This window comes from Durio zibethinus, chromosome 15, assembly GCF_047325235.1.
Source record: "Durio zibethinus cultivar Kanyao isolate XHJ-2024 chromosome 15, ASM4732523v1, whole genome shotgun sequence".
NCBI lineage: Eukaryota > Viridiplantae > Streptophyta > Magnoliopsida > Malvales > Malvaceae > Durio > Durio zibethinus.
Genome location: NC_143176.1, coordinates 20,298,951 through 20,320,492, shown reverse-complemented (window position 1 = coordinate 20,320,492; position 21,542 = coordinate 20,298,951). Strand labels below are relative to the sequence as shown.

The 21,542-nt window shown below is 30.3% G+C and overlaps 3 protein-coding genes across 3 annotated transcripts; all 3 read left to right on the top strand.

Annotated features, from left to right (window-relative positions):
- The first annotated feature begins 10 nt into the window (after nt 1-10).
- LOC111302079 (protein S40-7-like) lies at nt 11-1,041 on the top strand. Its single transcript, XM_089744741.1, has one exon. The coding sequence runs from the start codon at nt 167-169 to the stop codon at nt 899-901; it is 735 nt and encodes a 244-aa protein (XP_089600867.1). The 5' UTR covers nt 11-166; the 3' UTR covers nt 902-1,041.
- Nucleotides 1,042-8,993: 7,952 nt separating this feature from the next.
- Nucleotides 8,994-10,019, top strand: LOC111302078 (uncharacterized). Its single transcript, XM_022898020.2, has 2 exons — nt 8,994-9,197; nt 9,333-10,019. Exons 1-2 carry the CDS (start codon nt 9,068-9,070, stop codon nt 9,731-9,733), a joined length of 531 nt encoding a protein of 176 aa, XP_022753755.1. The 5' UTR covers nt 8,994-9,067; the 3' UTR covers nt 9,734-10,019.
- A 5,594-nt stretch (nt 10,020-15,613) lies between these two features.
- Nucleotides 15,614-17,047, top strand: LOC111302446 (putative F-box/kelch-repeat protein At4g22430). The gene has a single exon (XM_022898357.2). It carries the CDS (start codon nt 15,614-15,616, stop codon nt 16,805-16,807), a length of 1,194 nt encoding a protein of 397 aa, XP_022754092.1. The 3' UTR covers nt 16,808-17,047.
- The last annotated feature ends 4,495 nt before the right edge of the window (nt 17,048-21,542 follow it).

The following is a 21,542-nucleotide window of genomic DNA, read 5'->3' as shown; positions in this document are numbered from 1 at the left end:
TTTAATATTCTACAAAAAATGAAAAACTAAAAAATTAAAATCCTAAAAAAGGGACCGACTTCCTCTCTTATCGTTTTCCAGGGTCACTCTCTCTTTTGTTTAGCACCCAAATAGAGAAGGAAGGTCTCTCTTTTCATTGAACAACCCGACCCGACCCAGGCCCACAATGGAAATCAATAGACCTTCCTGCTTCCGCCACCCCAAGTCCCCGACAATCGACCGATTCCTAGGCGTTTACCCCCGCGTGCCTTCATCCGACCACCCTCCCTCCTCTTCCTCCGTTGCTGAAGAGCTCAACGAGGATGATATCTTCGTCTCCGGCGATTTCTCCGACAAATCCAATGGCTCCAATTCCGCCGGCGGCCTCCAAAATTTCCTTCGCCAAACAACCTCTCCTTCCTCGAGTCCCCGTAACCATAAACCCTTCCCTCACTCCGAAGACTTTGGAATCCTCGCGGCCATCCGCGACCCATCCCGCCCCCACTCCCATTTCTACCAAAAACCCTCAATTTCCACGTCAGCATCCTCTTCCTCCTCCGTCACTTCAGCATCGTCCTCCTCTTCTCGTTTAATCCCTTCGATTCCGAAACCGCCGCAAGAACGAATTCCAACCGTTTCATCCTCCTCTTCTTCTTTAGGAAGGTTTCATCAATCTGTGCCTGTTAACGTGCCGTTGCTTGCAAAAACAATGAGGAGAAACCGAGAATTCGATGATTATTACGACCTCAACGTGGAGGAAGAAGGGGAAATGTTGCCGCCTCATGAGATTGTGGCGAGGAGCTTAGCGCAGTCCCCTATATTGGCTTGTTCAGTGCTTGAAGGCGTGGGGAGAACCCTAAAAGGAAGGGATCTAAGGCAGGTAAGGAATGCTGTTTGGAGACAAACTGGATTTCTTGATTAATTGAGGAACGAATTTGTGTTTTTTTTTTTTTTTTAATTTATGTTTAGCGTTTGATTATTGACTGTTCGATACGGAAAGTATAAGCATTCGATTAATGCAATCAATTTCTTTTTTTTTTATGTAATTTGATTCTTTTTGTTTTGTGTTTTTATCTGGTTGTGGATAAAATGTGAAAACAAAAAAAAAAAAAGGAGAAAGAAGAGCAAAAGAAAACAAAGAAATTTAGAGGTTATAACGTAAGAATTCAGAAACATGAAAGTAAACTCCTATTGTAAAGTCATTGGAGAGTTGATCAGCTGTGTAAAACTCAAAGTAATCGTTGCTAAATTATAGAAAGAGAGTTCTTAACTAGTTTTATTGGTATTAAGGGAGGTCAACATTCGGCTGTATGGTTGAATTTTGCTTAAATAGTTTGAGTTATAATAGCACTTTCTTGTTCTAGATTATGAAGAGTTGATCGTTGAAATGGTAGTGCTAGGGAGTTAGGAGTCTGGTCACTGGTTGAATGTGGAGTTCAGAGATCTTATAGGAGAATGCTGGGTTTTGGCTTTCCTTGGTGACTTGATAGCTTTGTACTTTGCTTGGTGCGTTTAAGATGTCGGAGGTTCTTTTTTTTCATATGATGCTAGTGTAAAGGGGTCTGTACTGTCTGGGATGATGATGATGATGATGCTGGTAGGCTGGCTTGGTTGTCTAACTGCTTATCTGGGAGTTCAATAATTAAATATTGGTCCATTTTAATACCAATGCTAAGCTAAGCTTTTGAGATGCTGTTCAAGTCACCAATTAGATACTGCAAAAAACTTGCTGAAACTGATACATGTGTCTCTGAGAACGTATATCTGTTGAGCACTGAATGGAACTCCTATATGTTTTAAACTTGGTAGCAAAACTGAAGGATTCGATGATCTACCAAAGCTTTTGAATTTTAGAGGATAGAATCATGTTTAGCTGTTCAAATCACAAGTTATACAATGCAGAAACTTTTCTGAAATAGATACAGGTGTCTCTGAGACCTCCTAGATGTGTTAAGCACCGATTGAACTCCTATAGTATAGCTCTACTATGGTATTGAACTGAGTAAGAATGGATGATCCACAGGAACTTCTGGTTTTTAGAGGATAAAATCAATCGTATTTGCAGTTCCCCTAACAAGCAAGGTGCTTTCCCATTATTCCATCAGCATTTCTTTTGATTTGCTTTTGGGTCCTTGACCATGAATAACTTATAGTAGTAAATATCATATAGGATATCTAATACCAAGCACAAACCCCGATTGAAGTTAAATAAGTTGCACAAACATTTAAATGGTAATAGTATTAGTTAACTTTGCAAAATACAAGATTACAATGTATTGACTTTTGGACCAGAGGAGTCCCAGAACAGTGCCTGAAGCAGCAGAGAACCTAAATATGAAATAGGATCTATTGTGATCTGGGTTTGCAAATGTCTTTTAAACAATTCATAGGAAATGGTTTCTGTCTTGTGATGATCTGACACAATACTAAAAGAAGAATTCCTTTTTAACAATATGCTATCAGATATATTACAAATTTTGGTAAAAGAGAGGTGGAGGATGTTGATTTTATTATGGACTCTCACTGGGCATGATTGGCACTATATTTTTGCCATGGATTAGAACTTTTTAGTTGCACTAAGGCTGGCTTCTTCATGTCGTATAGTGCTTGTAAGGCAGGAGACTTGGAATGAATGATGTATTTTTTTTAATTTGTGCAAGTCATTTGAATAGATGTTGCATGCATTTTAAGACAATTCAGGTGCCAGTCCATATGTATCCGTAACCTAACTTTTAAACTCTTTACTGCCATGCGTGCTATCCCTTGTTTGTCTAAGCACTTGCTTAAAATGTGCAAGGTGTGAATGGCATGATGTGTGTTGGTGTCATGAGGCATGATGTGTTAGTTAGTGTCATGAGATTCTATAACAGATGAATTGACAGATGCAGCTTGGTTTGTTATTTGTGTCATTAATAACACTGTTCATCATATATAGGAATACCAAGTTTCCTGAATATGGCATTTTCTTGGAATCTCTTTCGTTGTGTCTTGGACTTCTCTGCTTGACTAGGTACATAAGAAATCAGAAATAAAATGCTGCTACAAAGGCTGTAAAAGTGAGTTTATCAAAATATGCAGAATCAAGAGTCTGGTTGGATTCCTCGGAAGGATAGGATGAATGCTGCTAAATTGAGTAACCGGTTATCTCAAAAGCTTAAGTTAATAAGAAAATGTCAAATTATTATATTTAAGTTTTAACACATTTTCTCAATGCAGACCAGATGAATGATTAATACACGTGAATCAAAATGTTAAAAAAAAAAAAAAAACTAGTATGAAAAAGATTAAAGTATTGCACGGTTCAATGGAAAAAAAAAATTAAAAAGGTTGCTTTTAAAGTTTAAAGGCCGTAAAAATATTAAAAAAATCTTCATTAAGAGAGATTGCGGTATTAAAACCTTTTGAGGGAAACAAAACCTTATTGGAATGAACAAATCTCTCTAAATTTAGGTTTAATTAAGAAATAGAATCAACCAAGACTAAATATAAAAAGGTTTCAAGAATTTGTTTAAGAAAGGAAATTCTAAATTAAGTGCCCCATAGCAGCAAATGATCTTAATGCCTGTGAGAGATATCAACAAAAAGTTCGGAGCATTTAGAAGAGGTTATCATTAAATATGCATATATGCAATAGAAGGTAACACAACAAAGATAAAATTTATATGAAGTTATTTAAATGAAATTTGTGTTATTTGTTTTTAAAATAATTTAATAAAAATTTTGAGTCGATAAATTGATAAAATTCAATATAAAAATTAATAATATGTAAAAAATTATTAAAAATATTATTTATAATTCAAATATAATCGATACTTATTTAATAATAAAAATTCAGTTAATATTTTTTTAAAAAATATTAATTTAATAAATATATCAAATTTTATTTTTGTAAAAATTTGCACAATTGATTTATGTGATGAAAACTTTCAATTTATTAATTGTCGATTTTCGATTTTAATTTTTAATTAAAAATTTCACGAACTATAAAACTTCGTGTAAATTTTTCTCACAAATCAAAAAGGATGATAATTATTAATTGACCATAAACAATATGTTTTTATTGGTTTTCACAATGGATATACAAAATTACAAACTATACTTGAGGTTGGATCCAATCGCTATTGAAAAAGTTTATATCTTCATAATGCAACATAAACCAAAAAATTAAAGGGCATTCGTCCAGAAGTTTTAAGATAAAATGAAATCAAAATTGATAATAAAAGATTAGAAATATTATCAATTTATTTAAAATTTGGATATCATTGTTGAAGAGGCCAAAATCAATTGCAAGCAATCAATATCGTAATAAGTTTGGTAGATTATGACTTTAATGTGCTTGATATTGCTAGATAATATTTCATATGATATGGATGACTAAACCACAAAATGACTTTAGGAAAGTTACCTTTTAACCTATTAAAGATATTGCTGCTAAAATTAATTTATTTTCTTCAAGAACATACACCAAGAAAAGAATGCTTCTCTTAAATTCTTTTCTGATCTAACGGTTTCCTTTGTCAAATTTTTTTCTCTCATAATTTTAAAAAATATGAAGAAAATATTTTATTTTAAATATATAATTTTTTCTTATAATACAGTTAAGAGTATTTCAAATTTTACTTGGACGTAATATCCTCCATTATAATTTTTTTTTTTTTGGCCACAACATCTAATTTAATTTAAGGAAAGAAAAGTTGTTGCCATTCTGTACATATATATTTAATTTTAATTACTTAAACAAGTTTTGATCTAGTAATTAAAATAGGAAGTCGAGAAATTTTATACATTATCCATTGATTAAAATTCTTTTTTTTTTTAATTTTTTTTAACGTGAATAGTAAATGTTATAGGTGGAATCGAACATCTCGAACATGATAGCATGATTCTTTTAGCATTTAGGAACTTTACTTATATATCGTAATAGAATTTATGAATAGTGCGTTGTGCCTTTTCTCATAGATGTCTCATGATCTTATAACTCAAAAGGCCGAGAAAGGCATGCGACGGACTCAAGAAAATACCAATTGGAAGTGCTTTTATCGTGCATTTGCCATAGGAGTAGTGTGAGATTCATCAATGTACGAAATTAATACCCCTTTTGACATATCATCATCTAGAACCAATAAATGATGTGAAAATGTTCCTTTTTTCCTATGTATTTAGATTGCTGGCTTAGGGTTTTGGTAGACTACTTTGTGCGAATATAATTGGTGTTACGTTTTCAACTTATGAGGGACCACCGGAGGAAAATGGTTGAACTTCATCAGTGAAGGGAAAAAGTCGAGGCCGACAGTATATTAATGCGCTGTGGTACTGAAAGAAAAATAGTAATGCAATTAATGTGAAATAATAATATTATTGAAATTTGAAATGAGGCGTATGAAAGTATATAATTTTGAGTTCAAAATTCATGTAATTATTTTAAAAAAATAATATTTAATAAATTTATAATTTAAATATTAATAATTATAATTTTTTATATATTATTAAATTATGATTTTTTTTATAAAAAATATATAATTAATAGTTAGATTTTTAAATATCTAACCTAATAGGAATTGCAGGGAAGTGTTCCCGGAGCGAGGTAACCTGCAACATTTAATTGATGATTTTGACATTTTTAATTCAAAATTTAACCCTTTTGGGGGCGTCAAAATATAAAATATAACACCTTCAAAATTGTACCTTCCACACAGATATTAAAGTGCTAGCATTTTTTTCCGTCTAATTTTTCATTTGTGACCAAGGACAAACCAAACAATTAATAAATCTGACTTCTGAATACTAAATTTGGTTTTAATTATGGGTATGATCAAGTTGAGTTAAGTTGATACAGTAAAAAATTTGAGTTCGAGTTTAACTTTCAACTCGTGACTCGATATTCGATTCGAATTCGATCGATTTTTATTTTCTTAACTTACGCTCGATTCGTAATAAAATTTAAGTTATTCAAACTCATTCGATTAAGTTCAATTGATATGTTAAAATAAATTCGATTCTTATATTTTATAAGAGCTCGATTATTTAAGCTCGAACTTGAATTTGAGATATTTTATTAATTAAAATAATAAAAAAATTTAAATATAAAAATTCGATTAGACTCGCGAGTTATTCGAATCAGGTATAAGAATACTCGAACTTGACTCGATTGATAAGTCGAACTACTCAAACTTGAGCTCAATAATAATTAAACTGAATTTAAATTTTATTCGAATCAAATCCGAATAACTTACGAGTACTAATGTATTATTTACATCCTTACAATATCAAGAAAAAAAATTGTTACAGGTAAAAAAAAAAAGTAATAGTAGTGGGACGTTAAATCTCATCCTACATTTTGCAAAGCTAAAAATGACATTAGGGTTTTACATTTTTGCCAATTTTCATTTATCAGCACTTAACCATGCAAAAGAAAAATATATATATCATTGTACGGGTTTATTAAACGTCAAGAAAAAGTTTCTTGGCCAAAAGATACGGGAAGACTATAAAAAAATTATAAATTTAAAATTTAATTCAATTTACTCATATAATTATTTTAAAAAAAATAATATTTAATAATTTTTTAATTTTAATTTTTTAATTTTTTAATTTTTAAACTATGATAATTTTTTATATAAAAATAATATATAATTAACCAGGCAACATAATTACATATATATACTCAATTTGAGATATGATATCTTATGGATAAGGCAAATTAAGGGATAAATTTCTCTTACATAATAGAAGAGAAGAGAGTATGGGAAAAAGCATAATTCCTTTCATCGTAAGGTCCCGTTCCCAGCAGTGTTTGGGTCCCGATCAATTTTCCAGTGCGAGAAAAAGGAATCTCCAACGCACCCGTCATTATCACCAAACGATGCCTAAAACCACGTTCAACATAATTCTCAGTACGACACTTTTGGTAGTTTAATTTTGAAAACTTTAGCTTGCAATTCTTCCTATATTAAACATAGTTGAAAATGATGTATTTAATTTATATATATAATATGATAGAAAATGTCAGCTTTTTTGGGCAACCAAGTCTCAGACGGATCTTCCAATGCACCGAAAGAGGAAACACAAGTCAACAAGTAGAATTGAAGTAAGTACTTAAACTAATTATAAAAGCTAGGTTAAAAAGTGTTGGAATGATATTTTTATAGAAGACAACATCATAACCAGGTGTTTTAGTGATGATAAAGTGGCTATATATGTCTAGAATTCTATGGGAAAAAATACTAGTAATATATATAATTATAGTTATAGATTAGGGAGCCACACTACTTTTTTTTTTTTTTTTGAGTGCATCCTAATGCACTATGTTTTTTTCTTTTTACATCCTGATTTTTTTTATTTATTATAAGTGAAATTATTTAATTATATCTCTCATAATTTTCTGAATATTTATATTTGGTAAGTTTTATAATTTTTTTAAAATTTATTTTCGAAATGTTATATAACTTATAGAAAATGAAATTATGAAAAACTTTCTAGAAATCCATTTTAAATAAGGGTAGAATCAAATTTTATGAAAAATTATTAAAAAGAAAATTTTGTTAAAATGTTTTTGAATTAGTGTAATGAAAAAAAGTTATTATTAGAAAAAAATCATAAATTAAAAATTAATTAAAAAATTACTTTTACTATTTTAATTTTAGAGAAAGAATAAAATCTTATGAGGTCCTAATTAAATTAAAGATATAATAATAAATGTAATTTTTTTATAAATTTAAAATTTATAATTTTTTAATAAATATTTTTTATCAATTATTAAAATTTTATAATAGTTCTAACTAAATTGAACACTTTGGAGAAATATATCCATCTATTTATCAGAATGGGCTTCTCCAATTAACATATTAGATTTTGATAAAATTATATAGGATACTATATTATTACTTATAATTTCAATTTTTATATGTTGATCAGATTTGATAATTTTTTTATCACTCTTCTTAATATCAAGAGATGAAATAATTAATTAGAGTCTCAAAAGATTTTATTATTTTTTCAAAACAAAATAGTAAATTTAACTTTTTTATATTAATTTTAAAATTTATAATTTTCTTCTAATAATAACTTTTTTTATTATTCTAATTCATAACAATTTTTAATAAAATTTCTTTTTTTATAATTTTTAAAAAAATTTTAGTATCGCCTTTTACGTAAATTCATTTCTTGTAAGTCATATAATTTTTCGAAAATAAACTTTTAAAAAGTTATAAAATTTATTGAATATGAATATTCAAAATTTATAAAAAATATATTTAAATAATTTTACTTATAAAAAATTTTGAAAAAAAAAAACTATAAAGAGCAAAAACTACGGTGCATGTAGCCCCTCTCTGTTTTTTGTCAGGTCACAAGCTATACTAATTTTTTGAAAATCTTACTTAATTTTAGACACGACATAATAACATAATATAAAATGATATAAAGAAGTCATACTATTTAAAATTTTAATAAAATCGTATATGAATTTGATAAAAATAAAAAATATATGTTTTATATTTACTGTTTGATACGAATTATGATATAATAATTTTTATATTTTATACATATTTAATACAATATAAATACATAAATTATCTTATCTAATTTTGCCTTTATTGCTCAAGAAATGATAAACCATAACGTGGACTAAAATCTGATTATTCATCCATGAACTATTCACAGGAATAAACGTCTTATGCCATTTTTGGAAGAGAAATAATTCTATAGAGCTGTTGCTTCACACAAACATACATGATAATGTGATATGACTTTAATGAAGAATCATGTACCTTCATTTATGAGTAATAGATTGACGGATAAAATAATATTACTATATTATTACTCCCTTGCTCTAAGGAAATAACTATAGGCTTAATTTTTGTGTTATCGAAAAAGTATGTAAACTTACATTGGTTATTACAGAAGATAAGGGACTTCCCGTGTTAGTTCATTACTGCAGTAAATTGACACCAACTACCGAACTCAGGCTTTGGTTCCTTCATTAAATATGGTCTAGCTAATTGTAACTCCCCAGTATTTATAAGCTGCAATATGTGCTATCTAGCTTCCATAATTCATACTGAAACTTCTTTGGTGTTTGCTTATTACAATGGCACTTCGTTCATTGATCACAGCACTCTTCTTCCTCTTGGGTCTTGCTTGGATTCAGCTCTCAACATGCCAAGTTCTCAAGGGCAAAATTTCCTGCCTTGACTGCAATCCCGATTACAACTTATCAGGTTCTGCCTTAGCCTATGTTATTTTGTTGTTCAGCTTGACAGTAATGGTAGAGCAAATTGTACTTGCTTGACTCTTCAGGGTAACAAAAATTTGGCAGTTCCTAGTTGTTTTAAATCATATTTTTGCTAATTCAGGCATCAAGATCGTAGTGAAGTGTGGTCAAGTGAAAAAATTAGCCACAGCAACCACAGAAGAAAATGGTTCTTTCAAGGTTGAGCTTCCATCTGACACCTCAAAGACTACTCCAGAACCTCTCAACTGCTTTGCAAAGCTCCTCGGTGGTCCGAACCAGCTCTATGTTTGGAAGAAAAACCTGGCATCAAAAGTTGTCAAGGCCCATGAACTGAACTCCTACACCATCTCCACTCCACTTGCTTTTTCTACTTCGTGTCCTTTGGCTTCCAAAGATGCTAAATGTGGAGCTCCAAACCAGATCGGTTCATCTAAGACCATTGATCTGCCTCTACCCCGAGAGTGGGGTCTTGCACCATCTAGCTATTATATTCCTTTCGTCCCCATCATTGGAATCCCTTGATCATCTCAGTGATCTACAATACTTTACTGTTATGTAATAATTAGTATCATAAGGAGAAAAGACTTATATATAGTTCTTTGCTGCTATATATAAATATTTGTGAGTGCAGACTGTTGTAAGATTTTAAGTAACTTCTGGTATATATAATTATGTGTGAGTGCAGACTGTTGTAAGATTTTAAGTAACTTCTGGTATATATAATTATGTGTATTATGAGTGGAGAGATGGAGATGTAATCTTTGTTTCTTGCATGTTTAATAATAACATATAGCAGTTTATAGTACAAATTAATGGGTTTTTAATAATTCTTGAAGTATATGCATTTTACCTTTTTTCTCCTTAAGCATATGCCATGGGGCATGCCTAAGTGTAGCTCAAACATGTTATAAATTAAGGAAAATATGTCACTCTCTATATCTCATCATTGGGAGGGTAGACATGTGCCAATCCAAATCTTTTCTTGAACAGATGAAGTGATTCGATATTAATTAGATTATGTCTTGGCTACTCTATTGGTTCCTCTTTCTGTTTCTTATTTGGAAAACCACATTAAAATCAGCCATGTGAAATTGCCCCATGGCCGATGGCAAGTTGCATATCTCTTTTTGGATTTATGGGGTTTAAGAATATTTGCTATTACACATAAACTATCTAGTCTAAGAATAGTTTAGGAGATTTGGCAGCTTCAAGGGTACTTAGCAGCAGGTAAAGGAATCGTTTGTAAGTTTCACCAAAACCTTCCAAACTATACCCAAACTTTGCATACATTTAATTTTGTTCGAAAGTTCGATCTTGTTCAACTTACGATTTTGGTTCGAACATATCATGTTCAAACAATTCGAGTATTTTAATTTGATTAGGCTCGTATTAATCATGTATTAAAATTTGAGATCAGTTTGCTTGGGCCGATCAATTCGGTTTTACATTGGTTGGCCTTGAGGGCCTGATAAAAATCTACAATGGATTTTTCAAATCCAAAGTCCAATTTTAGGTCCAATTTCAATTTGAATCTAATTTAACACTAGGTTGAGTGTTTGGTTTAGGCCTATAAAAACCCAAATGTTAGTAAAAGCTAATTTTTTTTACAAGCCCAAAAGCCAAATATATATTTAATCTTTAAAAAAAAAGAGAGAGAGAAAGAGATCGAGGGTCGGCTATCGTGACAGTAGCCTCCCATCACTTTCCCTTCTACCCAATTTGCTTTTTCTTTATCCCAAATTGCAAACTCCATTTTCAGCTAATCTGTTTTACCCTTCAATTTTCACTTACAACACAATTGCAAAGATTTATCTAAACCCATCAATCAAGAATTGCAGTAGCCATTGCTGCAATATCAAGCTAAAAACCTTAATCTTTTTTTTTCAAAAAAAATTAAATTCACTGGTAAAAAGAGAATTTTTTTTGTTGGGTTCCTCATAAAATCCTAAGAGAATTCATAGTCAAAAAATAAGATTCAACACCACAAAAAAATTTAAGGCACATTCTATCAAAGGAAAACTATCATCTTCATCATAGCTGAAAACACCATTCATAACTAGCTTTGCCCTTATCAGCATCAGCCTAGCACCAATCCTTACCAGAACATATCACCAACGTCACACCAAAACAACCTACCAAAACCCACTCATAAATTTTTCAACTCCAAACAACCCCCTATAAATTACCCATAACCTAATTTCTCTGCATAGCCACGACTACTATAGTCTCCAAAGATCCCACCATCACTGTTGGCATCACCACAAAAAAAAAAAAAAAAACTTCAACCAAAAACCATCATCGCGCCAGAAATCCATAATCACCATACTCCCTAAAACTAGAAAACCAACCTCACTCTATGACCCACAACCTCCAGTAGCCCACTTCTTACTCGCACCAACCTCAGACCACCATCGAATTCGTTCAACTTATCACCAAAAAAAGAAAAGGTCAAAACCAAAACCTATTAACAGTACCTTAAACAAAAACTAAAAAAAATTCCTTTTATCCTCTATTCAAAAAAAAAAAAAACATAAAACAAAAACCACAATCCTCACTAGTGAAAAACCTAACAGTAAAAAAATTTTTTTTAAAAAAAATCTTGTTTGGTGATTCTTTAGGTACCATTCGATTGTAACTAAGAAAAGAAAATGATGAGTAGCTTAAATGGTGAAAACTAAAGAGATGATAAAGGAAAAAAGAAAGGAGAAGAAAAAGAAAGGGAGAACCGGGTTGAGAAAGATGCTGATTGGTGACAAAATCGATGAAGGCATAACGTTAACTTAAAAAAAAAATAGAATAAGAATGAAAAAAAATAAGAAAATAAGGAGAAAGAAAGGGAAAAAGGAAAAAAAAAGTAAGCATCGGGTCTAGGACATAGAGAAGGAGAAAACAAAAGAAAAAAAAAAGAGAAAGAAGAAGAAAAAAAAGGAGAAAAGAAGGTTGAAAAGTTAAAAAGTGGATTTTTTTTTTTATAAGGTGAAAGGAAATTAGGGGAAAGATTCGGTTAGCTTAAGATTTTAAAAAAATTCAAAAAAAAAAATGAGTAAGCCAATTCGAACCATAATCAACCCAAGCCTAACCCAAATCTTTTTAATTTAAGTGGGCTGCCAAACTTAGGCCCTTTTTGTTAAAGCTTTAGGTCCAATTCTAAAGGCTTTATTTAGGAAATTGGGTTACCGGATTTAAGCTTTTTCATTGGTGTATTAGAGTCAATTACAAAGGCTTTATTTGGATATGTATTTTTTTTTTTAATTTTCCTACTTCTTATTATTATTTCCTTTCATGTTATCACTTTTAATCATTTTAACACTTGTTATTATTGTTAAAATTTGTAAAAAGCAAAAAAAAATAAATATAAATAATAATGAAACTAATAAATAATGCAAATAATTTTGAAAATTTAGTGGTAAAGAAAAAATGATAATACTAATGTCTTTATTATACAAAAAAAAAAAATGAAATGATTTTTAGAGACTTTACCTAGATGTTAAAAGGAATTTAAATCGAGTTTTAAAAAAATTAATTCCATTTAGATATTGAGAAATTAAAGAATCAAAGATTTAAAAAATTTATTAAAAAACGATTAAGTTAAATTAAATTAAATTTTAAAATATAAAGAAAAATTTACATGTGTAAATTAAATAACAAATAAAATTTATTTCATGTATAATTTTAGAAAAAAAATGGTAAAAAGTAAATAGAAATAAAATATGTATAAAATTGATTAAATCGGTTGTTCTCATTTTTAGCATTCGTTTTTATAATTTATTTGTTTCATGTCGCATTAATATAAAACTATTAAGGAAAAAAAAACTACAAAAACTGAACTTACTTCGAAAGTCTACCTAAATATTGAGAATAATTGAAAAAGTTTGAGTTATTGATAATTCTTATTTTTCTCATAAAAATTTTTTTTCGAAATCCTAAAACATTAAAACCCTAAAACCTTGAAATCCTAAAACTATAAATTTATAAAATTTTGAAACCTTAAATCTTAAAACCCTAAAGCCTCTAAACCTTAAAATTTAAAACTCTAAAACATTCAAAAATCGTAGAACCACAAAACCTTGAAACCTTAAAATCTCGAAACCTTAAAATTTAAAACCCTAAAACCCTCAAAGTCCAAAAACCCCAAAACCCTATAATGCTAAAACACTAAAACACCAAACCCTAAAACTCAAAAACTCCAAAACCCTAAAATCACAATAACCTAAAACCCTAAAACAAGACCCTAAATCCTAAAAATTCACAAAGACCCTAAATTTAACCCAAACCCTAAATTCAACTCACAATCCTAAATCACCACACAAAATCATTCAAACTCTGAAAACCTTGACCTAAGTCCACTCCCAAAACTATCCAAAATTCTAAGGATATGTATGAAAATCTTATATGAATCCCAAGTGTCGTTTAGAAGATTGGATATTTAAGAAATTTTATTTTATTAAAATTTTTTTCGTATGAGTCCTAAACCCGCAATGGTAATAAGATTAAACAAAGAATAAAAAATATTACTAAAAATGAAATTTTAAATATAGATAGTCGTACATAAACTCAATCAAGATATTTGGGAGCTAGGGTGGTTTCTTTATATTTAAGGATCCGATGTCAAATTGCATTTCATTATCATGCATAGCATCAAATGATATACATGGATCTATTTATTATTGTTTGCACTCATTTCGCATATTTATGTCTTTAATTATTGTTTGCTACCTAATAGTTAGTACTATCATTGGCTTTTTCACATAAAATGTTAAAAAGAAAAAAGAACATGTAATTTTAAAATGTGAAATTATAAAATAGAACAAAAATAACATTTCAAATGAAATAAGTTTCAGTACTTTACCTAAATATTAGAAAGTCACCAATAATTATCTTTTGCAAAGAATATTTTTTTCATTTTTAAGAAATGTCGTAGTGAATCTTAAGCGAAAAGAGTTATCTTTAAAGTTTTACTTAGATGTTGGAGAACTCTAAGGTGATTCTTTAAATTAAATATTTCTACAATATTACTAAACAAAGACTTTTAATAAAATTGTTTTTCTTCGTAAAAAAGTGAAGAAAATTATTATTAAATTTCAAACCGAAACTATTTTATCTAATACAAAAAATAACGCATAATTAATGGGCATCAATTTTTATGAGCACTGTGGGGGTGTTAATCATTTTCCACGCGTAACCAACTCTCGAATCAATTCTATTTTTGTAAACCGAAAATTATCTGTTTAATAAACTTTAAACTTATTTTTATTGTTTTATTAAAAAAAATAAACATTTTTAGATGGCCAATTACACTTAATAAAAAAGATGGTAGCCACTCTCCCTATAATTTTCAATTTTAAAATTTTAGCGATACCAAAAACCTCTATGACACACTTTCATTGGATTTGATACAGGATGTTTTGGTAAAGTTCATTTCACAAACTTTCTCATGATCATCACATGTCTGTCCTATTCAAACAAGTTTATTGCAGCATTTTTGGGATATGGCGTTGCTATTCTTATGCAAGCTGTCAGCTATCTGTTACCCAATTTGAAGGATTAGTATTTTGAACAAAAATTCTATACGTAATATCTTCTTGTTGGTGATTGAGTCGTTGTTGTCTTCAAGTTTGATGGGATGATGAAGCTCGAAATGCAAAGAATAAGAAGGTAATCGTGGAAGAACTAATCAAGAACTGGATATTAGCCCTGCTTTTTGAGTTCGATTCAATAGACACCAAATAGAAGTTCTTTCATTAAAAAGCTTTTTTAAAAAACTAAAATACTCACAAAAAATTGTAAATATAGCACTTTGACATGGCGGCAGAATAAAAAAACGATAGCCTGGCTTGATTTCATGACAGTTCTAATGTGAATCTCAGCCAGAGTTTTGTTTGAAATGCCTATTCTTAACCATCAGAATTTTGTTTTAAGAATATATAGGAAGCTGATGTCTTTAAATTGAACATTCACTTTCAACCGGAATTCTCAATCAAATCGTCAACTGTCAATCATAAGAGGCCACAGTCCACACAATAATTTTGTGTATTTGTAGCATTTTGTTTTAGATATCTCACGCCGTATTGAATGGAAACCTATATTTAAGGAGGCTTGAATTAGAGATGAGGGTCGTGTGATTCCTAAGACCATTAAATTTTTAGTTCAATGGATAGCTTTCTAAAGCAGTCATTTTGGCTAACAGCAACCATTGACCTGGTATCCCTCGGGAACCATTCTTTGATTCTATTACTCAATTAAAATCTCGAGAAATGATGATGATATTTCAATGTTCAAATTTCATTCACTGAAAAGCAACCTGAAGGGCAAAATGGAAGCAATGAAGATTTTTGCTGCAGGATAATTAGACATTTGCAAGCTCCTGTGTAGAGAAAGGAATTGGTTCTTGAGTTGATCAGGATGTCAGAAATTTTGAAGGGAACACTAGCAGAAAAAATTTTAATTGATGACTATGATGTTCCTGATTGGCTTTTGACCCAGATCCTTCTACGCCTGCCAGTTAAACACATCTTCATGTATAAATGCGTCTCCAGGAGATGGTTCACACTGATTTCTGATCCTTTTTTTGCCCGCTCTTATGCCACTAGAATCAACGATAGCTTATCTTTGTCTACATCTCAACCATGGAACCTTCTTTTCCGTTACTTGTTCGAAGTAAGAATTCTTCCATCTAGCATGATAGATGAACGTGTTGCTCTGAAACAATTCCAGGATTTCTCATTGCCAGGATTTTCATTAAACTACCTTCCTTCTGAACAGGATTGCCCAATAAAGATCCTGGCATCGAGTAATGGTCTGTTGTTATGTTCTGAAAGCTTTTACTGGCAGAAAAATTACTACATCTGCAATCCACTTATCAGGCAATGGATTGCTCTCCCCAAACCTCTCCAAGCCTTACAATCCGTTGCAATTGGTTTCATCAGCAAAAATGACCGCTTCAACGTGGTTCGGATTCCAACAGCTGATAACTCATCCAACATTTTACAATTGGAAACTTTCTCTTCCGAGACTGGCCAATGGCACTGCTCAATGGTACACTGCCCCGTTCCTGACTATTACATTAAGACGGATTGTCCAGTTGTGCATTACAATGATCGTTTACATTGGCTAGAGTTTCGCCACAGCAAAATCCTTACATACAATCCTGACGAAGAAACAAGCCAACTCCAGTTTATGAACTTGCCTAATGGGAAAGAAAGTGAGCACCTATCACTCCTGGGTGTGTCTCGTGGACATTTTCGTTACTTTGAGGTGACTGATACATGTCAAGGACCACGCAATTTATGCGTATGGGTTCTTTCAGACAATGATGCTCAAGAATGGTGTCTGCAATATAGGATTAGATTTTCTGATTCTTGGTCTGATCAGGATGAACTCAATAAATTTATACCCAAATATAATTTCTTCATTTTCCCTCTGGCTCTACACCCTCATGGTTTTGATATAGTCTATCTGGGTTATGGAGGTTGCCTGGTTTCATATAGCCTTGGGACAAGGAAACTGGAAGTAGTTCGTCGGAACTTCTACTCTCATCAACTGCTTGTTTTTGTGCTCCCACCATGGCCAAGAAGGATTCCTCAACCATCTTGGTAATACATTCAAACTTAGATTTTCAGTTTAGAAGTTTCACATTCGGATTTCAGAAAGAGAGTAATAAGCTTTAGGAGAGGGAAAAGAATTTCTTCCCCTCCCATGTAATTCAGTAGGTTTTCTCATACAACTGAAACATGAATTACGGAGAAGTTATTAATTGTGATGTTGATGTTTTCCATCTCTGCTGAAAAAGGATAGCATCCATTTTTATGAGAAACCCCATTGTTGTAAATCTTGAATACCTACTCCCACTTCAGCATTAATTCCTATTCAATTATTAAAAAAATTATGCATTTATCCCTTTCTGAAGGTGATGAGACTTAGAGGTGTAAATGATACATTAATACTCGCAAGTTATTCAGATTGATTCGAATAAAACTCGAATTCGATTCGATTATTATCGAGTCGAACTCAAGCTCGAGTAGCTCGATTCATCGATCGAGCCGAGTTTGAGTATTTTATGCCTGACTCGAGTAACTCGCGAGCTTAATCAAGCTTTTATATTTAAATATATTTTTATTATTTTAATTAATAAAATATATCGAATTCGAGTTCGAGCTCAAGCACAAATAATTAAACTCTTGTGAGTATACGAATCGAACTTATTTTTATATATTAATCGAGCTTAATCGAGCGAGCTCGAGTAGCTTGATTTCGATCACGAATCGAGCTCGAGCTAGAAAAATGAAACTCGATCGAGTTTGAGCCGAGAATCGAGCCGCGAGTTGAGAGTCGAGTTCAAGCTCGAGCTTCTCACTGTATCAGCTTGATTACACCCCTAATGAGACTAACACCTTAACAAGAAACACATTGAGCATTTTATCTCCACAAAAAATGTTTCATATACTAACATTTGGTTATATTAACAATCAAATTGCATTAGTAAAAGAGATTTTTACTGACGAATTTTTAATACTGTTAGAATATACCATAATTATACCAACATTTTATTTAACCATCAGTATAAATAAACTTTTTTTAACAGTATATGACTATCAATTAGTATAAATATATTATATACTGACTTAAAACAAAAAAAAAACTATTGGTTTTTATTTGAAAAAGAATTTAGGGGGCATTTGGTTCGCGAAATCGTAGATTCCAGAAAAAAGTATTATCCTTGAAAAAGTGAGATACCCGAGGTTATTCAAGGCATTTTTTACCAGAAAACACTTTGAATAATCCCTTGAAAATTTCAAAAAATGCTAGAAGAAAGGATAAAACCTACAACCTTATGGTTAACAGCTATATGTTTTAACCGATTAAGCTATTCCAATATTTTTATGATTAAAAAGTCTTATTTAGATTAAGAATAATCCTATCTGAGATAAGATTATTCAAGGCATTTTCTGTCAAAAATACCTTTAATAATCCAATCTTTTTTTGGAGGGGATTATTTGAATAATCCCTTGAAAAATCCAAAAAAAATTAGAGAGAGGAATCGAACCTACGACCTTATAATTGACAATTGTATACTTTAACTGATTAAGTTACTCCAATGATTTTATAATTAAAATGTATTATTTAGATTAAGAATAATCCCTTATGGGACAGGATTCAAGGCGACAAAAAATGCCTTCAACAAATTAAAGGTAGGGATCAAACTTACAACCTTATAGTTATCAATTATATACTCTAACTAATTGAACTACTCTAATATTTTTGTAATTAAAAGGTATTAATTAGACTAAGAATAATCCCCTTTTACAAAGGGATTATTCAAGACATTTTCTACTAAAAACAACTTTAATAATCTCCCTCCTATTTTTTTTGGGATTATTCAAATATTTTTTGCCAAAAAACGTTTTGAATAACTCTATTTAATTTTTTGTAAGAAATTATTCAAGGCATTTTTTGCCAGAAACACCTTGAATAATCCAAAAAAAAATGGAAAAAAATTATTCAAAGCGTTTTCTAGCCAAAAACACCTTGAATAACCCCATTCAATTTTTTATAAGAGATTATTCAATGCATTTTCTGACTAAAAACACATTGAATAATTTCTTACAAAAAAATTGAATGGGATTATTTAAGGCCTTGAATAATCTCCAAAATATTTAAATCATTTTCTTTCCCTCCACTTCTCACTGACTCTACATATTTAATTTTCACCTTTTACCAAATCTCTCCATCCGTCGGTACTCGTAGCCTAATCTTCATCTCGTATGAACTCTCTCCACATCTCATCAACTCTACAAACTTAAACCCATCGGCACCAATTTTGTTTTAAAATTGAATCAAAGTTGAAGCATCAAGACTTTCGTCATTTCTCAAAGGTATGTTTTATTTTCTATATTTCAATTTGGTGTCATCGAGCATCCCTTTTTTTTTTTTTATCCTTTTACTGGCGTTGGCTTTGATGATTGAATGTTTTGTGAAGAAGTAATAGCTTAAGACAATTAAATGTTTGAGGTTCACTTCAAGCAAAACATAATTTCCATTTTTTTGGTAGTTTTGGTAATGCATCTTCTTTTTAATATTTTCTCGTAATTGGTTGACAAAATTTTCTCTATTTGGTCAAAATTTGTAAATGATGGCAGATTATTACCATATTAAGGTGTAATCAAACCGATCATATGTGATTAAAATCAATAAAAAAAAATGGAGCAAAGGTTCCTTGTGCACCATTTATTAAAAATAACTCAGAGATGTTTGGTTTCTCGAAAGGTTGCTTACCCATGTCTAGATACGATGAACTTAACATTTACTTCAAAAAATCTAGGTAAGTAAACTTTATTACCATATTCATGAACTTTGTAATTTGTCTATTTCCTAACATTTAAACAGGTAGATAAAGTTTCCTTTTACCTGGATCTAATGCCTATTACTTCCAATATAGGGCTATGGTCATTTTCAACTTAAATGCACTAAATGAGAAGACTGTAGGTCCAGATGATTCTGTCATGGGAGCTTGAAATTCTAGTAATGCTGAATTGCTCACTAGATACACTATCAACCAGAGCTATACCATTCATGAATAGAAACTTGGTAAAATCTCTCCCTTAATATGCAATTTAATGTGTAGGAAAAAAATGATAATTTTACTTTTATTTTTTCATTAGCAAATTCTTTTTCTACATTTTTTGTTATCTAAAATAATGGAATTTCTTAAATAACAATATGGCTTATCAGAAAATGAATTGTGTGGCTCCAGCATTGGAACAAGAGTTGCAGCATATCAATATGTATCTGATGTGAATAATTTTCAAAATATTATTCAAAATATATATAAAAAATTTGAGGTTCAATCATTAGTAATAGCCCCAAGAGGATTCTTTGATGCAAATTGATTTACACAATTTGTACAAAAAAATCCAAATCTCTACAAATAGTGACTCAACACATTTACAGCCTTGGTGCAAGTATAACAAAATAGTAAAATGCATTGTTTAAAAAATATTTCCTAGAATTCAATTATTAAATTATATATTTTCCCTGTATATAAATAATGATAATCAATTTATGAACAAAATCCCATATACATCTTATCTAGATGGTGGGCAGCAGCCTTTTAGAGACCTTCAAACAATTCTAAAGAATTCAATAACTTCAGCAGTTGCTTAGATTGGTGAAACAGGGGAGCATATAATAGTGGACAAAATCTTGTTAGCAATTCATTTATTTATAGTTTCGGGTATGCTTAACTTGACTTTGGGAACATTTTCTATCTTAATTGACCGATAAAAGCTTAATTTGACATGAAATTCTTTATTGGGTTTTACTACTTAAACAGGTATTTGGACCAACTTGGAATGACATCATCTTACTTTGGGGAGTTACTTGTTTACTTTGAACACCATGTTTGTAGACATTCAATCATAAATATTAATGTTCTTTTTTTGAGATTTAGTACAATGACGATAATTCTTGACTTATTTTAAATTTGTGAATTATAAAACAATTTGGTTGTTATTTTATTTCAAATGTTATTAAATATTTTTATTTTTTTGTGTATTTTTACTTTATATGAAATCATATCATATTATGATTATAAATAAATTAATATTAATAATTCAAAATATAATTCAAAAAAAAGTTTTTATCGATGCATTAAAATTTATACCAACGCATTTTACTATTAAAATATTTCAAGCTATACTAATAATCATCAGAGACCATCAGTAAAAGTTAAAACACATAAGGCTATATTGACAAATATTGACCATTGATAAAAAATATACTGACGGAGATATCGTCAGTATCAATTGAAAAAATTAAAACATATGAGTCTATACTGACGGGAATAACCATCGGTAAAAGATATATTGCGAAATACACAATAGTTGATATACCAACAGCTATACATATAGTGACAAACTAACATCGTCAGTATATCTCTGTTACATATTTCGACAGTTTAAAAATTGTCAGTATAGATTTATACCAACAAAAGATATATTGATGATTATAAATTCATTGAAATAAATATTTTGACCATTAATATAAGATTTATTATGCTATATCAATGGATTTTTAAATTTTATTGATGATTTTTTAAGCATCAATATAGAGCGAGTTTTTTGTAGTATTATCTGCATTTATTTTTTTCGTGTTTTGGATAAACAGAAGTTATTCTTGTTTAAATATAATTTGTATGTGATTGAAATGAAATACATAAGAGTACCTTAAGTGAAATTGCAACAATAATGGAGACTCTCACACATCCCTAAGCAAAAAAAAAAAGTTATTGCAGATTGACTGAGCAATGAAAACTCAACTTAATTTCCAAGCATCC

Bases quoted from the DNA above. Each gene is read 5' to 3' on its own strand.
- LOC111302079 (XM_089744741.1), top strand. From the start codon at position 167: ATGGAAATCAATAGACCTTCCTGCTTCCGCCACCCCAAGTCCCCGACA.
- LOC111302078 (XM_022898020.2), top strand. From the start codon at position 9,068: ATGGCACTTCGTTCATTGATCACAGCACTCTTCTTCCTCTTGGGTCTT. The intron at 9,198-9,332 runs GTTCTGCCTTAG...TTGCTAATTCAG, and splicing joins TCCCGATTACAACTTATCAG to GCATCAAGATCGTAGTGAAG.
- LOC111302446 (XM_022898357.2), top strand. From the start codon at position 15,614: ATGTCAGAAATTTTGAAGGGAACACTAGCAGAAAAAATTTTAATTGAT.